The following is a 20,382-nucleotide window of genomic DNA, read 5'->3' on the forward strand; positions in this document are numbered from 1 at the left end:
TTATAATAGCTGACAGACTCCTCCATCTATTGGCAAATTAATCTTACTACTCTTCAAAAAGATACTAAGCAAGTGGATTGGTTTAGTTGTCCTGTTGCCATGATACTTGGGAACAACAACACAACACTTGGCTGCCAGTAAAAAGGCTTTCCCATTTCCTGTTCTTGCCATGTGTTAGACTTTTTTTTGTACCTACCACAGCCACCTAACACTTCTGTAGTTTATCACCAAAGGAATTTTACAAAACCTAAGGAGAACAAGGCAAGCTGAAATCATCACCCTCCTAAAAACGTAAACTGATCCCAAGAAAATGCCACCTTTTGTTTACCTGAGATTTACATTTTAGCAAAAAACTAAAATTTAGAAATCCAAATCTAGAAAAATTTGGAAATCCAATCCACTCATATCTTTTCCTTTTTTAAAAGAATGTTCAGTCTCAAAAAGAGTTGCTTTACACGAGTAGTCTTTATTACATGCTTAAATGAACAATCACTGTTATACTACCTCATTAATACAACATTAGATCATGCGCTTTCACCTCCCCTTTTTCCACAGCATAAACACAACTGATAATGGAGGTAGGAGGTGTATTTCAAAAGCACTCTTTAAAAAGGAAGGAGGGTTCAGGACTGTACTATTAAATTTCACATTTACCTTTATGCTAACTCATTTGAACAACATATATAGGACATTATTTTTGAAAGGAATACTTTGGGCAGGGAAATACTTCATTGAAATCTTGACCAAGTCTGAACTATCACTCAGCTCTTTAACAAATTTCTAACAAAAGACAGAGAACTAAATACTTGCAACAGATTTTATAATAGTTTATATTTGCACACAAATTCTGCCACATTGTTCAGCACCACCAAAGTAAAATTCTTAAATCTTTCACTGAAAATGAAAAATCCATCTGTCACCTGTTCCCAATAAAACACTGATTGTTCTACAAAATCAGCTGATTTAGCCAGATAGGAATTGAAGTTGGAGAGGTAGTCTTTCCAAGTTGTGAATTCATCAAATAAAGACCCTTCTAGGAATATGGTGGGACCAAAGAAAATGAGAAGGCTGAGCAGAATGACTACCACAAATAACTGAGAAAAGCTCCAGGGAATCTTACTAACGAACGTGCCAGCATCTTGAGGCAAAGAAAGCTTATCCACATCTACTAGTTTTATGTCTTCCCACTGACTGGTATCAAAGTTCTTCATTAAAGGGCTTGTGGGCAAATTCGAGGGAGGTAAAGGAGTTTCCTTGATTACTTTTATTTTCTCCCTGAACTCCTGCATCTGTTGCAGAAATATGATGGGTTCTGACACGTCTTTGAAAGCCTCAGCAATGTTAAAGGCCATTCGTTGTTCCTGCAAGATGGTGTTGAGTTTGTTGATCTCTGGGTCATAGGCTTGCATAACTGCCAGTTTCATGGTCTCAAAGTCAGACAGGATTTCATTCTTCTTTTGATCTAATGTATGTTGTAACTTCTCAAAAAACTCCTTCACTTTATCTGAATCTTTAGTCAGTAACTGTAGAGATTTCCTTTTGCTAGTTTCCAAGGTATCCAAGCGAGAAAGAGCATCTCCCCGACGCCAGGTCTCGAAGCTCTGGAAGAGGGACTCAAAGGCATCTCTTTCCTGAGCATAGGCATCTTCAATAGAACAGAAGACATGCTTGGTGTGGTCACCACGAGTAGCACAGATCCCGCAAATCAGTTGCATATCAGTCAGGCAGAAAATGTTGAGGGGTTGCCCCAAGTGTCCTTTGCACACAGGCATTTTGGGAGAGATCTTGATCTTGTTATACTTTTCCACAATACCCTTCAGGGAGTAATTGACCTGCAGGCTATTAACTCCAGTAGCTGAAGTTTCCTTACGGCATGTAGGGCACTTGAATGGAGATGATCTCCACAACGAATTCCGCACGGTCCCCTCTAAGATCCCTTCTAAGCATTTTTTGCAAAAGTTATGCGAGCAAGGCAAAACTCGAGGATCATCAAACAGACTGCAACAAATTGGGCACGTGAGATCTTCTTCAAGCAGCTCCATCACATCCTACCATAAAGAAAGAAACATTTTACTCCAGTAATCCCCTCCATTCAGACTATCTACTAATCAGAAATTATCTTTACAGGCATTAAAAATGATCTCTCACTGAAATAACCAGGCAAACAAAGGAAATAAGTGAGAAATCTGGGAAGGGAATGCACACCAAAGCAGATTTAATCTGCTGGGACTAGAACACACTCCTTATTAGCAGGGCTCCCTGTACACAAGGCCTTTGTGTGGACTTTCCAACAACAGTCTTTGGCTGAGATAGGGTTAGGTCTAGGACAACTGCAAGTTGAGCCAGCAGGACCCAACTGATTGTTTTAAAACAGAGAGCTGACTACTAGCTGTCAGAAACAAAGCTACTCAGTGTCTGAATAGAATGAGCTCTTTAGTCTGGGCCCACAATTATAAAATGGTATGCTATTCAAAAGAAAGAAGCACAGAAATACAAATTCAAGCATGCACTCTCGTGCAGGCTTTTATTAAAAACTAGCATATTTTTCTATTTCAAATGCAAGATTACAATTATTAAAATCCTAAGTAAAAGCATAAGACAAGAGTTGCAATTAATTCTTCAGAAAATTAAATGAGTTTTTTTTTTTGAACCACCAGAACCATCTACAGCATCAATTCTCAAAATGTAGACAGAAATCTGATGTCCCTAAGACTCCTTCAAGTCATTCAAGAAGGTCAATACTTTATTCACAATAATATTGAGAACATATTTGCTTTGGGCACCATGTTGACAAATGCACCGTAAAAGCAATGGTGAGGAGACACTGCTAAAGCCTCAGCAGGAATCAAACAAGGCAAAAGGTACAAGTTACTAAATCCTTCATTACCACACACCCACAGTCTAAGTGGGGGTAGCCAATTTCATTTAAGAATGTTCTTTATGAAGCAGCAACAATTATTCATTTTATTAAATCTTGATCCTTGTGTATGTGCTTCTTTAATATTTTGGGTGACAAAATAGGAAGTAAAGAATTTCTGCTGCATCCAACAGATACTGTCTGGAGAAAAAGCAGTTAGTTACATGATTGAGTCACAATCTGAACCAGCTGCTTTTTTTGTGGAACACCATTTTTACTTGAAAGAATGAATGGCAAACTGGCTATTTAGACTTAGGTAAAAGCAGACATTTTCTTGAAAATGAACAAAATAAGCCCTTCAAGAAAAATAAATGATAGTATTTCTTGCCAATGATAAAAATTAAGTTTTTGAGTGAAAATTAGAATTTTGGAAAACATTTTTGCCACTTAAGAGCTTGACAGCTTCCCATTAATTAAAGACTTTGTAATGAAATGGTGATTTTAATGAATGTTGGCTTTTATCTTTTTTAGTGGGGAGATTATTGTATAATGAAATATGTTATTTGGAGATCTGCATAATACAATAAACTAATTTGTTCAAATGACTAATGCATGTTATAAATCGTGCTTGGATAAAAGATCAAAAGACCAATACGTTGAAAAATATGATTTCAGATTCCATATTGCAACATTTAAGAAACTACCAGTTGTTGAGCTTTAGCAAAGTATCAAAGAAGATCCATAATTATCAGAAAAGGCTATTAAAATATTCTTCCCTTCACCAACTACGTATCTGTGCAAGGTCAGATTATGATCTTTGTATATTTCAAAAAAAAAAAAAGAAAAAACCCATAACTTATTCTAACAGGTGTAATGAAGGGACAGATACAAGACTTTATTTGTAATCTATTAAACAGCAGTTCATTCAAGGGATCTATAAATATGTAGGGGCACCTGGATGGCTCAGTCGGTTGAGTGTCGGATTCGGCTCAGGTCATGATCTCACAGTTTGAGCCCGTGTCGGGATCTGTGCTGAGAGCTCAGAGCCTGGAGCCTGTTTCAGATTCTGCGTCTCCCTCTCTCTCTGCCCCTCCCCAGCTCATGTTCTCTCTTTCAAAAATAAATAAACACTAAAAACAATTTTTTTAATTAAAAAAAGATCTATAAATATGTAAAGCAATGCCAATTTTCTTACAACTTATTTAGAAAATGTTATTTTTCACAAATTATGTTAACATATAACAGGTTTATGATTGTTATTTTAAATGAGTATCTTAAAATTTTTGTTTTAATTTCCAATACAATAAATGGCTATATAAAGTACATATGTAAACAAAAGCTCCTGGGATCCTCAGTTTTTAAGACTGTAAAGTGGGGTCCTGAAAATAAAAAATTTCGAGATCCCTGGTCTAGAGAATACCATTTCTCAGTTCAAGTTTTATTATTTTAAAATGGACATCTTAAAACTTCTATCCCTAAAGTTTTAAAACCAAATACAGTGCTAAATATGTCCTCGTTCAGCTTACTGAGGAACACATATATATGTCAGATTACCACCAAACTAATAAACAGAATAGGGCCTAATAATAATCCTTATAATAAATAATTAAATAATTTTTAACAGTAATTTTAAGAGTCACAATCGGAGGGGCGCCTGGGTGATTCAGTCGGTTAAGCGTCTGACTCATGGTTTTGGTGTGGTTCTGTAGTTCAAGCCCCGCATCAGGCTCCATGCTGACCATAAAGAGCCTACTTGGGATTCTCTCTCTCTGTCTCTCTCTCTCTGCCCCTCTCGTGAGCTCTCACACTCTCTCTCAAAACAAATAAACTTTAAAAAAAAGGGGGGGTGGGGCAGGGAGCCTTGGTGGCTCAGTAGGTTGAGCATCAGACTTCACCTCAGGTCATGATCTCACAGCTTGTGGGTTCGAGCCCTGTGTCGGGCTCTGTGTGGACAGCTCGGGCCTGGAGCCTGCTTGGGATTCTGTGTCTCCCTATGTCTCTGCCCCTCCCCCACTTGTTCTCTCTCTCTCTCTCTCTCTCTCTCTCAAAAGTAAATAAACATTAAAAAAAGTTTAATATAAAAAAAAGTCACAATTGGTGCTATAATATAGAAGATAAATAATATTTTTTTAATATTTGGGGGGCAAGGAGAGCACAGACAGAGGGAGCCAGAGGATCTGAAGCAGGCTCTGCACTGACAGTGAGCCAGGTATGGGGCTTGAACTCATGAACCGTGAGATCAAGACCTGAGCTGAAGTTGGGACCCTCAACCAACTGAGCCACCCAGGTGCCCTGAAGATAAAGAGTATTTAAAAGATAAGCTGAGTTTGCAAGTCTAATAATTCATAGTTTTAAGTTGTGAGAGATATATGTATTATAGATTATAATACAATTTTATGTGGAATTAAAGCAAAGGTTATTTCTGTCAAATTTAATGTCATATGGCAAAAATATGTGATGAGCTGATTTTTCTGAACAATCTTTTGTGACATGAGAAGTCATAAAACCTTTGAAAAGTATGGGGAAGAGAACAGCTACAGAGACTGGGGTTGGTGTGAAGTAACTGTAAAAATTCTGACTCTAGAACAGAGAAGGAAAACTTTTTATGGTCCTCCTACCTTAGTCCTGCTATTTTATCATCTGCACCACTCTTTGTCATATTTCAGCTAAAAATTCTATGCTAAAACTAGATTTTGGAGAAGGCAGTAGAAACAGGAAAGCGGGGCGGGGGCAGCATTCAATAAAGTAAACCTAATTTACTCATTCTTGAAGGTTAATATTTCCAGAGAATCCTATCCAAGTATATTAAATAAATAAGAAGAAAAACAATATCAACTATTTGGGATGCAGAGGAAAAAGGGCACCCAAAGCAAAGAGAAACTTTGAGGAAAATGGAGAAAGGCAATCTAGTATCATCAAAAATAAACAGGAAAATGTCACACGCAGGAAAATTTTGTAATAAACAGTCATCCCAAAGCCATAATCACATTATAGCTCTGAAAACGAACCAGGGGAAAAAACTATTTGAGAAGTTTCTTTTTAAAAATATGCATCAAAATTATGGTGGATCCTGTTGTTCCATTTTTAGTGATGCAGCTTATAAATTTTGGTTTATGATTTAACGATTCTTATTTCTGTTCATAAAAGCTCAACATTTTCACTTCTTTTAACTTTATACTCAGAACTTCCCCTACTACCAAATTAATGTGACCACTTCCACAGCTGACTTTTAGGGAAAACTGAGACAGCCTAATCCAAGAAACCATGGCAAGTCTGTTGCCTCAAAAGTTTTAAAGGAAGATGAGTAAGGTTTTTAGTTTAAGTAAAGGAACTTCTAGTTCCTTTTCTTAAAGTGTGGCTAACACAGAAAAATCGGAAGAAATCAATAAAACTTACTCCTTTGCAGGAAAATACATATCCCCTCGTTTCTATGGCTAATTTTTTTTACCAATATAGATGTCAAAAACCTGTATGTGAACAAAATTTTTGCTCTCCAGTCATAAAATTTCAACTTAACCACTGTCAGATTCAGCGTAGAACAGCAAACACATATCCAAGATTCATTTTTGCCTTCAAATGTGTTCTGAATACCAAGAAAGTCTTAAATTTTGAAGCACAAAAATCTTTTTTCCCCAACAATTAAAAATTTCCCAAGTTTTATACCAACAAAGCAAGTAGCCAAATCTGTACCTAGTTGTCTACCACCTCTCATTTTAAACCTCATTTTCCTGCCATATTTGTTTTTGTTTTGTTTTAGGTTTTTTTCCTTTGGAGAGAGAGCACATGCAGGCCGGGGGGGGGTTGGGTGGGGGGAGAGAGAGAGAGAGAGAGAGAGAGAGAGAGAGAGAGAGAGAGAAAATCTTAAGCAGGCTCCACACACAGCATGGAGCCTTATATAGGGCTCAATCTCATGACCCTGAGACCATGACCTAAACCAGTATCAAGAGTCAGACACTTAACTAACTTAGCCACTCAGGAGCCTCTGTATTTTTTTTAATACTTTTAATTTATATACAATAAAATTCACTCTTGCTGGTATACAATTCTGAGTTTTGACAAATAGTCATAGTTGTGTACCACCACCATAGATATATTTTTAAGCAAATATTCATGATATCTGCACTCAGTGTAGACTATGAAAACTGCTTTATCCTACCTTGAGTGGATATATAGCAACAAGTCTGTACAAATGAAAACTGAAAAATGACAACCAGAATATTAAAAATGGAAAAGCCAATACTTAAAAGGAAAGTAGTCATAAAACAGAAACAAAACCTAAAATATGTGTGTTAGACTTCTCCCTCCTAGAAATACTTTATTTTTAAATGATCAACTCAAACTGAGTAGTGCCTAGGTGGCTCAGTCAGTTAAGCATCCAACTCTTGATTTTGACTCAGGTTATGATTTCACAGTTGGTGAGATCGAGCCCCTCGTCAGGCTCTGAACTGACAGCATGGAGCCTGCTTGGGATTCTCTCTCTCCCTCTCTCTGTGCATCTCCCCACTCATGCTGTCACATTCTCTTGCTTGTTCTCAAAAAAATAACAATAAATGATAACTCAAAATGATAATGCAAAAGGTGCTCATTTATTCATTCTTAAACTGGTTAATTTTAATAAACCATCCAAAGAGACTTTCCTATTAAACCTTTTAATCGATAGGAATATAAAGTTGTTCAAGATACTACTCATAATCTCTTTCCAAATCCCATTAGAAAACAAAAAGAGGGGCGCCTGGGTGGCGCAGTCGGTTAAGCGTCCGACTTCAGCCAGGTCACGATCTCACGGTCCGTGAGTTTGAGCCCCGCGTCAGGCTCTGGGCTGACGGCTCGGAGCCTGGAGCCTGTTTCCGATTCTGTGTCTCCCTCTCTCTCTGCCCCTCCCCCGTTCATGCTCTGTCTCTCTCTGTCCCAAAAAATAAATTAAAAAAAAGTTGAAAAAAAAAAATTTTAAAAAAATATAAAAATAAAAAAAAAAAGAAAACAAAAAGAAAAATTAATACTTTGTATCTTAGGGTTAAATCAAATTTCCATCCTGTTTTGAGGCATCTTTGAATTCAGGAATTCCAAAGTAAATACCTAATAAGTAACTAAACAGCAAATATTGAAACTCACTTCACAGACAAAGCTAAATTATGCAAACCTCTACTAAACTGAGAGCCATCAATCTTAGCTGGAGCAGTGCTTGGAATAAAAAGGATCACCTTTTTTTTTTAATTACTTCTTCTCAGCATATTAGTTAATCTTATTTTCAAGTAGTATACTATATTCAATGTTAGTATGAGATCTAATAATGCTTTCTTGAAACTTAGGGTCTAGTTACTGAATCTAGTTAGAGGATGGAAGAATATTTATTGTAGTATTTTTTAAATCTTCTGTGTATTTGAAATTTTTCACAATAAAAAGTTAGGGAAAAAACTAAAAAGGGGACCAATTATAAGAAAACCATATTGAACTTAAAAAGCAAAACTTCAGAAGCATTAGCTAAGGTATGATAAGCTTTACAAGAGCTTGATCTGCTTTAGTACTGTTTTATCTTTTATAAAATAAAAAATGTATTATTGAGAATCTCTGTGATCCAGGCCTGTGAGGAGGCTGACGTAAGTCTGGGTCTTAATCTATGGCCTTTGACAAACCACTTAACATATATTGCAGTTTCTCTCCTCGCTGTACAACTGTTTTGAAAGGTATCTAATAACATATGAAAAATATTTTCAAAGTATTTAAGTACTCTATGTCAATGCCTTATTATACTTTATTCTGGCTTTTAGAGACTGCTCCATAACTTATATGATCAAAACAGTTTAAGAAAAAACAAGATTTCTGATATCTGAAAAAAAGGAATATTAAAAATATTAAAAATATGTCACATATAGTGTCTAAAATAGCTTGTCTAATTGTTAGGTGGCTCCAAGTTTCCTATGTCTCCATATAAGACAGTAAGAAACTTCCCTTTTCTGCCATTATTCTAGAATGAGTAGTTAAAATTTCCCCCAAGACATTTCTAATAGGATTCCTGATAAGTAGGGCAAAATGAAGCTAGAACAAAAGGTCCATCAGCTTGGAAGAACCACCTACTCAGCAATTTCACAGAGTTTTTGGACTATGGTAACATTCCCAGAAACTTAAAAACCAAATCATTACCCTTACTAGTCCAGACCACTCAGAAAAACTGGGTGTTTTCCTTTCCTTCATTCTCTCCTCCATACCACTGTTTCCTCTTGACTCTTTCCTTTGTTTATTCTTTTAGCTCATACACCCCATGTTTCAAGGTGTACACTCTTTTGATTTCCTCCTATTCTTATCCCCCACCTGCCTCTTTACCTTATTTTTCTTTCCCTTTTATCTTTTCCCTGTGTCACTTGATAACCACCCCAGCCATTACTCCATAATCCTGTAAATCCACAGCATTATATCAATAGGGTTTTAGGATACCAGCTAGATCAAATATCCCTATTCTACTTCTGTATAACTATCCAGAAATCTCTGGGGGTGGGGGGACACCCGGCTGGCTCGGTCAGTATACCATGAGACTCTTGATCTGAGGGTCATGCGTTTGAGCCCCACGCTAGGTATAGAGATTACTTTAAAAAAATTATTTTTAATTTAACAGTAACAACAACAACACCCAGAAATCTGTGTGGACTCCGAATGGTATTGAAGCCTAATCTCTCTCACCCAGATGAAATCAATTTGAATGAGTGTCTGAATTTGAGGGAAACATACATATAGACTAAATTATTCACCTATTGTGGTACCAACCAAATTCAGATATTTATCTTTACCTGTTAAGAGTTCCAATTAAGTTGGAACTAATGACTTCCAGAAAGGTTTGATGAACCAGAAATGTCTGGTTTCTTTTCTCCCAAATAAATATAAGTGAGTTTAAACGAAGATGGAAAACTTTTACCCATAAAACAACTTGTCTTCTTTTACAACCATAAATTTGGCAATTGTTATTGGTTGGTATCTATTAATAAATTTCCATCATCTAAATCTGTATTTGAGGTTAATGCCAGCTTCCAGAAAGTAGTGTCAAAGTCTAGCATTCAATAAGTGGCTAGCTGGATTTAGCTAGGTAAGTGAGGTTACTTAGGTCGTATATAATACTGTACCAAGTGAAAACAGGCATTTTGTAAATAACTGATAAGCACTACCTATCAACTAACAACTTATTTGGAAATGTAATTAGTGCCATTGGAAATGTAATTAGTACAAACAAGGTTCCTTTTGCTAGGTGTAGAATTAGGTACACACGATATCTTATTCTAAAGTAAACCTGATCTACAGAATATATCAAGTAGAACACCAATTATACTAAACTTTAAGCAGTTTTTAGTTTGGCTATGTTATGGTATACACTATGTTGGCACTCCTCACTCATATTCAATACCACAAATATGCAGGGGGAAAAAAAGAAGAAAGAGCTCCTCTGGGAGTTATAATGAGGAGCCAGGCTGTTGCCAAGTACGATATCCTTGTGGCACTTATGCCATAGGAAAGACAAGAATTTAAACTATCAGCAAAAATTTTCAATTCAACTTTTCTTTAGTAATGCACCTAAATCTATAATGCAAATGAATTTTTTTTTACAGTTCATGTTACAGGAATTTACTTTATAGAAGGCTTAACTGCAATATAACTATTCTGTATATCAAAGGATGCCTGTATTTGGTTAACTGTTACAAAAAGGAGACATAGCACCCTATTCTTTTAGTACCATTCTAGTATCCAGAGTTCCAGGCCAAGGTAATGAAGACGGCAGTGTCTTCCATGAATAACAAAAATGAATAATCCAGTGTCCTAATGATATTTAAAAAGGTGAAATATAAGCCAAAGTCAATTCTTGCCCTAAATTCAGAAATACAGCACATTTACAAAGATACTGTTACTCTAAAAGGTATGATAAATGCCTTATAAAAAGAACATAGAGGGGCACCTGGTGTTTCAGTCATTTGAGCGTCTGACTCTTGATTTGGGCTCAGGTCATGATCTCACAGTTCATGAGACTGAGCCCTATATTGGGCTCTGCACTGATAGCACACAGCCTGCTTGGGTTCTCTCTCTCCCTCTCTGTCCCTCCCCGGCTCACTCGCTCTCTCAAAATAAATAAGCATTAAAAAAAAAAAAAAAAAAATAGAAAGTTGACACCATACTAAAGTTGGAAAGCTTATCCAAGCAGTTAGCTTTTATGTTTTTGTTAATATAAAAGTAATTTGTGGGTATAGAAAATTCAGAAAATACAAGGAAGAAATCACCCATAATTATATTAGCAAGGAATAATCACTTATTATTTTGTTATATTTCTTCCAATCGTGTGTGTGTGCACAGATACGTATTTTAACAAAACTGGTAACATCATACAATTTTATATCTACTTTTTTTCACTTTTTTTTATCACATTTATTTCCCTTATTTTTATATATTCTTCTAAAATGTTATAGTGCATCTTACAGATATGCTAATACTGGCTATATGTCTTTTTGGTAATAGAACATTTAAATGAACATCTTGTAGAAGAGTCTTAGTCCACGGTTCTAATTATTTCCTTAGTTCCTATAAGTGTACTGTTAGGTGGGTCAAAGAGTAGAAACACTTTTAAGGACCTTTGAAACACTGACAGGTTTCCTGCTAGAAGGGGTGTACCACTTTATGAACTCTAACCAATGATGTATGAGTGCCCCACTTCTCCATGCGGTCCCTGGCCTTACAAGAGAACTGTACTTTTATAGATTAGTAAAAAAAAAAAAAAAAAAAAAAAAAAAAAAAAAAACCCAATAAGGCATACATTTTGATCATACCTACCCAAATTTAAAATATAAAATAATTTAAGGCAGTTAACATTAGTATGCATTTAGGATTACCAGTATGTATAAGGAATATATGGTAATAAAAGTTATGGGGTAGGAATAAAATAGAAGTACAAACATCTTAGACATCATCTAGAAAACACCTAACTGTATAATTGAAAAAACTGAGCACCCCCCGCCAAAATGGAGCTTTCTCAATCATACACAGCAAGCTAGGCATAGGACCCGAATTTCCCAATTCTTAGACTTCAGCTCTATCTAGAAAGTGGGTCAAGAATTCAGTGTTCTCATTCATAAAATGGATTAAGTTTAATCATGGCTCTCTAAATCCCTTCTAAAGTTTTATGATTTTTACACATTAGGCTGTAACAGGCTGTCTGGTAGAGAGAACAGAGCACTGAACCTGTCTCTGGATACCTGGGTTCAAGCAGGAGTGTCTAAGTCATGGTTTTGGAAAGATTAGGTAGTGTGTGCCAGTTTTGTATATTGCTAAACTATATAAATGTAAGGTGGTTTACCTAATCTGTGTACAAATACTGTGAAAAATGTAAATACACATTTAAAGTATTATGTTAAAGTATGAGTATATTAACCAGGAAAGGTCCTGAAAGAGAGCTGGACTCTCTTGAACTCTAATTTCATGAAAAGGTAAAGCAAGTATTACACAGGATAGCAGGTATAAAGCACTTTCATGGAAATGGGTATATCTGAACAAAAGCTGTGGTACAAGTAGGACCAGGTAACCAACCAGTCATAAATATACAGAATGAAAAGAATAGCCTAGTGTTATGGAAGGACTTACCAGGGAGATTTAGTATCTCAGCTAGTGTAAAATAGATGGTATTAGTAAGGAAAGGAGAGCCTGAAAAAATGTATCTTCTCATTGTATAAGGTGGAAGTAAACCAGTTAATCAACAGCTCCAGTTAATCAAGTTCTACCAGAAGGAGTGGCTATGAAAAGGAAATTCTGCTTTTAAAGTACCTATTGTATAAAAGTCTCTAGAGTCAGAAAACGCAAACATTGTCTGTACAAGCCCTAGCAAAAAGGCATGGGAGAAGGGCCGGGGGGTGGGGGGAGACCATAAAAAAAAGATGCTACTAAGACCTCTCTTTTTCTTTACAATATAACTCTTTAGCTTGTAATACATTTCAAATAATTGTTACATAAACATTTTCCAAATATAGAATCTATTTTTCTGAGTTTTGACAAAATATGAAAACAGAACACTGATGAGGATGGGAACACATTCTACACATAGTTCAATTTTGCATGGTTCTGGGCCTAAAAAAAAAAAAAAAGAAAACTGAGTGCTTTGTTTCTTAATGTAGGGAGAAGTATTGTAGTTTACCTCTGTCCCCTGCGAGCGAGCAGGTGCAGGTGTATTCGTCAGGGTTACTATTTTTCAGGACAAAGCTATCAGGGTTTTTTTTCCCCTCACGTTGTGATGGACAATCAAACGAAGCTACTGCAAAGAAAGAACAAAGAGAGTATTATGCATTTATTTGCAGAGGATCCTTAGCCTTGATCCTCAGTGTTTTCCTTCCCTTCTCCCCCCCCCCCCCCCCCCTAAATCCTGCGCGCTAGGACCTGGTGAAAAAGCCAGGAGCATGGCTTTTTTTTTGGATATCTTTGTGCCTTTACTAAGGAGCTTCCCGGTTAGGGCGCCCTCCCCAGGCGCCAGGCACTTCCTCAGTTTCAGTGCCAGAGAGTGGTTGCCGGGCTCCGACTTCTGGTTCATGGTCGCCTTTTCTTTCCTAGGCGATACCGAGGCACTGGCACTGAAGCCGGGCATAATGTGTAGCGGAGCAGGGTTTCTGGAGCACAGACACGCTGCCTGGGCCCCGCGGATGCCCACCGCACGCCGCTCCACCCCACTCCCGTTTGTTCCAGTGCCGCGCTGGTTTTCGCTGTGCAGCTGGGGCTGGAGCTCAAACTGAGCTCTCTGGAGCCCCCCACCCACGCAGGTCGCTGTCCTGCCAGGGCAAATCCTCACCCTTGCAGCAGGCCCAAGGACCACCCCCCTTCCCGGGTGGGTACTTATCTCGGACCTCGGGGGCCGCGGGCAGGCGCCTGTCCTCCAGCCGCGGGGACCTCGCGTTACCGGCTGGGCACGGCGGCAAAATGGACTCGCAGCGCCAACGGGCCCGCCCCCTGCCCTCCTCTTCCAGCACCTCGATCCGCCTCCCGGGCCTCGGCGTTGCCTTTGTTCCGTCTCCCGGGTCTCGCCTTTCCCCGGGGCGGGGGGTGGGGAGTGGGTGAGGTGAGGCGGGAGTCCTTCCGGTGTCTACAACCAGCAGCAATAACTGCCACCGTCCGCGGTGCACCTAGGGGCGGGGAGGGTCCGGGACCGCTCGCTTCTCTCCCTTCCAGAGTGGCTGCGCGCGCCACGGAACACCCTGCCAGAGCGGGCCGAGCCCGCGCGCGCTGGGAAGCAGACGGCGACAGCTAAGACGCGTAGGCTGGGCCTGTGGAGCTCTGGCGACCGGAGGTGGAGCCACCCTGGAAGAAAGCTGGCGCGCAACAAGATGGTTGGGTTTGGATTGTTGTACTTTTTTTTTTGTTCGTTGCATTTTTAGGAACAAAAAAAAAAGCCCAACCCTTCACACCACTTCATCTGCATCTCTCAAGACCAGAAGCCCAGCCACAGTGGCTTGGGGGACGGAGACAACTGTCTGCATTGCACCCCACAACTCGGGTTGGGTGGGATGGTCACTCTTGTTGGGACCAACGCCAGGGCTCTAGCCATGGGCTCCAACCAGAGCACCACCAAAATATGGTTAATTACCGTCCTCCCCAACCTTGCACCTATTTCTTCGCAGGCTTTAGCCTGAATACTAGAGACCCAATTCTACGTAAGATTTTCTTTTAGGAAAAACACTGTTTTCCTTTGGAGAGAAGGAAAAACTTAAAATTGGCTTTAACTTAAACGCTGCTAATGGCTATTCAGATGCTAACCTGACTCACCATTCTGTATAAGGACTTTGTCTAATACCAAACACATTAAGCACTTATACCAACCAATGATCTGTTTGGTTCCAAACAAAGGTGGAGGAATGGCTTCTCCAAAATTTACAGTCTTAGGGGAAGTGTAACAAAAAAATCACAGGATATGTCCGGGAGTTGAGTTCGCCCCCAGCAGGGAAGTCTGGTCTTTGGAAGTAGAATTTCAGGGAAAGGTATTATAGACCTACTATAAATAGTACTTGGGCTCCTTGACTAATAATGCTTAGCTCAAACTCCATAAAAAGCTCCTCCCCGCTCCCTTCGGAGACGTCGAGTTCCTTGCCAATGCCCTGTCCCTGAAACCCAATTTTGCCCTTGCAGAACAACAGTTCCTATATTTATGCCATATACTCGTCATAAAAACACCATGGGATGAAAAGAAAAAATATATTTATTTATTTATTTATTTATTTATTTATTTATTTATTTATTTATATTTCATTTTTTTAAAGAAAAACGGGTGCCTGGGTGGCTCAGTAGGTTAAGTGTCCAACTTCATCTCAGGTCATGATCTCACAGTTCATGAGTTCAAGCCCCACATCAGGCTCTGTGCTGACAGCTCAGAGCCTGGAGCCTGCTTCAGATTCTCTCTCTCTCTCTCTCTCTCTCTCTCTCTCTCTCTCTGCTCCTCTCCTACTTGTGCTCTTACTCTCAAAAATAAACATCAAAAAAAAAAAAAAAAGCACCGTGAGATAGACATTATGATTCTCATCCTGTAGTTGAAGAAATGGATGAAGTGATTTCTCAAGATAAAAATCAAGAGGCAGAGCCAAGATTCTCAAGTTAGAGTCCAGCCAGGTATAGGTTCTTTCTATAGCATCATAACTGCCAATGCCATTGAAAACTACACCCCGGTCTCCTACTAAATTAGTGTTGTTTTTTAAAACACACACACAAAATCTAATTTATAAAAGCATCTTAAATACCCTAATGTTAAAATGAAACAAGAGTGAAAGGTTATTGACTCATAAGTCACAAATTATCCTTAATGCAATTATATACATATTTATATAGTTAGATCTGTTTGGTGGTAAATACTAATTAATAAACCTCTGCCCAACTAAATGTAAAATATTGGTTACATCAGCACAGAAGTCTTAAGACTGTTACATTGCTGAGAGAACATTATGTATTAAACTCTGAAGTGTAGAAAAATAGGGAAGGAAAAATAGCCTCTCTCCTCCCACGGTACTAATAAAACAGCACTGGGAATCCCCACATATAGTGTGACTAGAATAAGAGCGAAACCGCCAGATTGAAATGAACATACACAGCTACATCCTTCCCAGAAGATCACAATGTAACTAGATCCTGTTAGAGATAACACTGAGGGATTGTCAAAATTCTTGTCACACTGGAATTTCCTTCTATTGACTGTTCTTCACATAAGTAAACTAACAGCTGAAGACTGGAATTCATATGTCAGCACAACAATAAGACTATAGAGTCTTATTTAAATTTGTCTTTTGTGATATATTATTACAGGTAGAATTTTTTTTAAGATTTTGTTTTATAGTAATCTCTATGCCCAATGTGGGGCTCAAACTCACACCCCAAGGTCAAGAGTCTCAGGCTCTACCAACTGAACCAGCCAGGCACCCCTACAGGGAGAATTTCTAATATGAAATATATGTATGTATTCTTATTGTTGTATTGATTTTATTCTATTGATTTTGTTTTGAGCCTTGACAAAGGTCAAAACTGCCAGGTGTCCTTCCATCTACCAAGACATGTGATCAGACGTTCCATAACAAAGGGGACATATAAATAAAACAAAGGGGACACATAAAAAGGGGGAAATATAAATTGCCAGTGTGGGGAGCATCTAATATCTAAGACTGAAGCAACTCTGTGCAGGAGAGGACTGCCGGATAATACAATAATAATAATAATAATAATAATAATAATATAATAATAATAATAATTTTATTATTATTCTGTTCTTCTCAATAGCTGCCAAGTTCATGAGTGCAAGCCCCAATAGTCCTGAAAGAGAATTCCTGGCAATACAAGGCACTGACATTGCAAGGTGTAGTGAAAAGAGCAGAGGCTTTGAAATCAATTCTGTATCCAAATTCTCACTCTACCACTTGCTAGCTGTTCAAGTTACTTAGCAGCTCTAAGTAACCTCAGTTTTCTCTTCTGTAAAACAGGAATCATGATTCACTCATTTATGAAAATTAGGTGACATGTAAAGCAATCAACATTGTGTCTGACATATAGGAGGTGCATAATAAATGGTCCCTACTGCTATTGGGCAAAAGAGAACCATACTGGTTTTGGATTACAGTTTTCTTGGATTTGTAGATTTGACGCCCAAGCACAACAGTCTTAAGCAGAGCTAAGCTGCCTATGTAGTAGAGGAAGCTAGGACTGTAAGTTTTGCTTTTCTACACCCAGCCCAGGGTGGCCTTTTAAAAAACATAAAGCCTTCTCCTTCTATACCTCCTTCTCTGTGCTTAGGGTAAGTAGAGAAAAAAGGAAAAAACATCACACTCAGTGAAAGGAAAACTCTACAGTTATTTTAAAGCTCTATAATTTCAGAAAAATTGAACATCTAAAACATTCCATTAAAAGGGAAAAAATCTACCTATAAATATACATTTATCACAAAAGACAGAAACTTACCTAAGACTTGGTGAAATTAAAAGTCCCTGGTTTGAAGAAAGTTCCAGATTCCATATGTTTCATTTGCACAGAGAAGTTCATGCATTAAATGGAGCCAATAGTAAGATCAGCTGGCTTTTGAAGAGAATGAGAAACACTGCAGCAACAATAAACTCGGCCTTTAGCTGGGCTGTTTCTGTAGTTGGAAGGAAAAATGGTAAGAATGAAGTAAACTGTCAGAGGTAATTAAGGTGGTACTAGCATGTGCTTAGCATTAAATACTCAGCATTGTGCTAGGCACCAAAGGCACTAATCAAGGAATTTCCCATGTGGTTGAAGAGACAAGTCTTAAAAACAGGAACTAGTTTAGTGACAGTACATGGCCCAGTTAAAAGCCAACATGAGTGTTAAAGACAAGAAAGGAGGAAGGCATCAGAAGCATCAGGGAAAATTCCCAAGGGAGGTGGGAGTCAAATGGAATAATTAAAGATCAGAGGATTTGGGGCACCTGGCTGGCTCAGGCAGTAGAGCATGTAACTCTTCATCTCAGGTTTGTGAGTTCAAGCCCAACGTTGGGTGTGGAGCCTACTTGAAAAAATGAAAACAATAGATAAAGATCGTAGGACTTGAAGATGAGAAAGGGGAGCATTGGAGGTGAGGAGCACAAGCTCAGGGTCAGAATGCACTTTGCTGGTACTGAGTCAGTGAAGAGCATGGCCTGGTTTGAAAATAAAGTTTGAGGCCAAAGCATGGAATGTTGTGAAGGTCAGAATAAAGAGTTGAACTTCATTCTGTAGGAAATGGGAATTCACTGAATAATGATTCACGTGGCACTAACAAGATGAAAGCAGAATTTTAGAAAGATTAATCTGATTACAAGATCCAAGATTTAAGGGAGAAGAAATGTCCTTTATTTTTATTAAATGATTGATTGACTGATGTTTTTATTTATTTTTGAGACAAAAAGAAAGCACGAGCTGGGGAGGGGCAGAGAAAGAGGGAGACGGGAACTGAAGCAGACTCTACGCTGATAGCAGAGAGCCTGATGTGGGGCTTGAACTCATGAGCCGTGAGATCATGACCTGAGCTGAAGTTGGACACAGCCACTGAGCCACCCAGGTGCCCTAGAAATTTCCTTTGCTTTAATATTTTTGAGGTTTGTTGTTGAAAATTATAGATTGTTTTAAATGCAATAAGGTATATAAAAGTATAGCATTTAATACCAAATAATTGTTGATTAGAGTTCTCAATTTATAAATAAAATACAATATAGAATTAACTATGACACATATTCTCCTAAAATCCAACAAGAGGAAATTATATGAATATATATACTTATATATTAGTTATATATATAATTTATTTTACTATAATGATTTTAACTACATCATGTGACTAATACATTAAAACATTGCTTAGCTACATTTTAAATTATGCCTCATTAGAGCTTTAAAAATCACTACATATATACACTTTGAAATTTACTGCTCTGTTTTGATTTTTAATGATTAATTACGTTCAATTATGTTAACAGATTTTTTTCTGAATTCCCATATGTGTAGAATTTTATTCTTGATGAACAATAACTTTAGGAGGGCCTTGAGAATTATTCATTCAGGTTAAGACTAATAAATACTGTATATTTACAGTTGTTTAAGAGAATTAAATTTGTAGAAACTATTTTGGAATCCTTCTGTTAAGTTCATTAATCATTATGTGCTCTACTTTTATCTTGAAAAATGTCAGTTTTGATAATAAAGTCTTATAATTTCAATTCGGAAAATGACTTCCATCCTGTTCTATGGAACATTTTTTAGAATATTTCTTCTACAAATAAAGACACAATAGGGGTGGGGTTCTGCAGTTTTCAGTAGCTGGTAGATTCTTATACCTTCAATATACTCTGTTAAATAAAGGCAATAGTACATTTCATAGAGCTTTATTCTGAAGATCTCGATTAACCAGATACCTATCTGTACAGCATTGCACAAGAAATACATGCTTCATGGTGTTTTATGTGAGCCTGCTTGAGTCTGTCTGATATTAAAACATGTGGTAATAAATACCTTGTCAAAAGTGTGTTTATCTTATAATGGTCTTATTTATAACACCATGCTGGTTGTTGCTAGAATGAGGCGGGGTCTCTAGAAGCTTGTGCTGGGTCTGACCTAGCCACACCCCCTCCAAGTCAGGCATAAGACACAGACAATTCAGGAGACACATGAGACTCATTACACAATGTCAGCACAGTCTAGGCATTTTGTGAAGGTCACTGACCTCTGGGTTATGAAATTCAAAGGACATTTTTTTGGTTCTCATTTTCCTTGATCTCTTAGCAGCACTCACTGCCTCCTCCTTGAAAGGCCTTCTTTCCCTGGCCTTTAATAAGATCATCCTCACTCCCTGATTTTCTTTTCCCAACTCCAGAACTCCACCCTATTCTATCCAGCATTCAAATTCTGGAATTCTTTGAACACTCAGTTTCGGGACATTTTCAGGACCTCAGTCATTGTTTAATGAGTCTCATATTCCCCATAAAGCAGGGATCACAAACTGATAGCTTGTAGTCCTACCATTTATTTTTTTTTTAATTTATTTTTATTTTTATTTTTATTTTTATTTTAGAGTGACAGAGAGAACGTGCAACTGGGGGAGAAGGGCAGAGGGAGAGAGAGAGAAAATCTCAAGCAGGTGCCACACTCAACCAGAGCTGGACACAGGGTGAGGCTCAATCTCACAATCCTGGGATCATGACCTGAGCCGAAATCAAGAGTCAGATGCTCAACCTACTGAGCCACCCAGGTGCCCCTATTTTTTTATTTTTTAAAGATTTTGGTTTTATTTTTTTTAAGTTTATTTGTTTATTTTGAGAGAGAAAGAGAGGGAGCAGGGGAGGGGCAGAGAGAGAGAATCCCAAGCAGGCTCTGTGCTGTCAGTGCAGAGCCCGACATGAGGCTCAGTCCCACAAATTGTGAGATCATGACCTGAGCCAAATTCAAGAGTCCAACACTAAACTGACTAAGCCACCCAGGCACCCCAAAGATTTTATTTTATTTTTTAATTTTTTAACGTTTATTTATTATTGAGAGACAGAGACAGAGCTGTAG

General features: G+C 38.0%; 1 protein-coding gene across 2 annotated transcripts; it reads right to left on the reverse strand.

The window, feature by feature from the left end:
• Positions 1 to 803: 803 nt before the first annotated feature.
• Positions 804 to 17,468, reverse strand: TRIM13 (tripartite motif containing 13). 2 transcript variants are annotated; one of them, XM_049647440.1, is made up of 3 exons: positions 17,297 to 17,468; positions 13,014 to 13,130; positions 804 to 2,048 (listed from the first exon to the last, which is right to left on the reverse strand). In XM_049647440.1, the coding sequence occupies exon 3, from the start codon at positions 2,040 to 2,042 to the stop codon at positions 819 to 821; it is 1,224 nt and encodes a 407-aa protein (XP_049503397.1). In that variant the 5' UTR covers positions 2,043 to 2,048; positions 13,014 to 13,130; positions 17,297 to 17,468; the 3' UTR covers positions 804 to 818. The 2 variants fall into 2 exon arrangements, with proteins under 2 accessions (XP_049503397.1, XP_049503396.1); XM_049647439.1 differs by lacking the exon at positions 17,297 to 17,468 and adding an exon at positions 13,714 to 13,805.
• Positions 17,469 to 20,382: the final 2,914 nt, after the last annotated feature.

This window comes from Panthera uncia, assembly GCF_023721935.1.
Source record: "Panthera uncia isolate 11264 chromosome A1 unlocalized genomic scaffold, Puncia_PCG_1.0 HiC_scaffold_16, whole genome shotgun sequence".
Lineage (NCBI taxonomy): Eukaryota > Metazoa > Chordata > Mammalia > Carnivora > Felidae > Panthera > Panthera uncia.

Bases quoted from the DNA above. Each gene is read 5' to 3' on its own strand.
- TRIM13 (XM_049647440.1), bottom strand. From the start codon at position 2,042: ATGGAGCTGCTTGAAGAAGATCTCACGTGCCCAATTTGTTGCAGTCTG.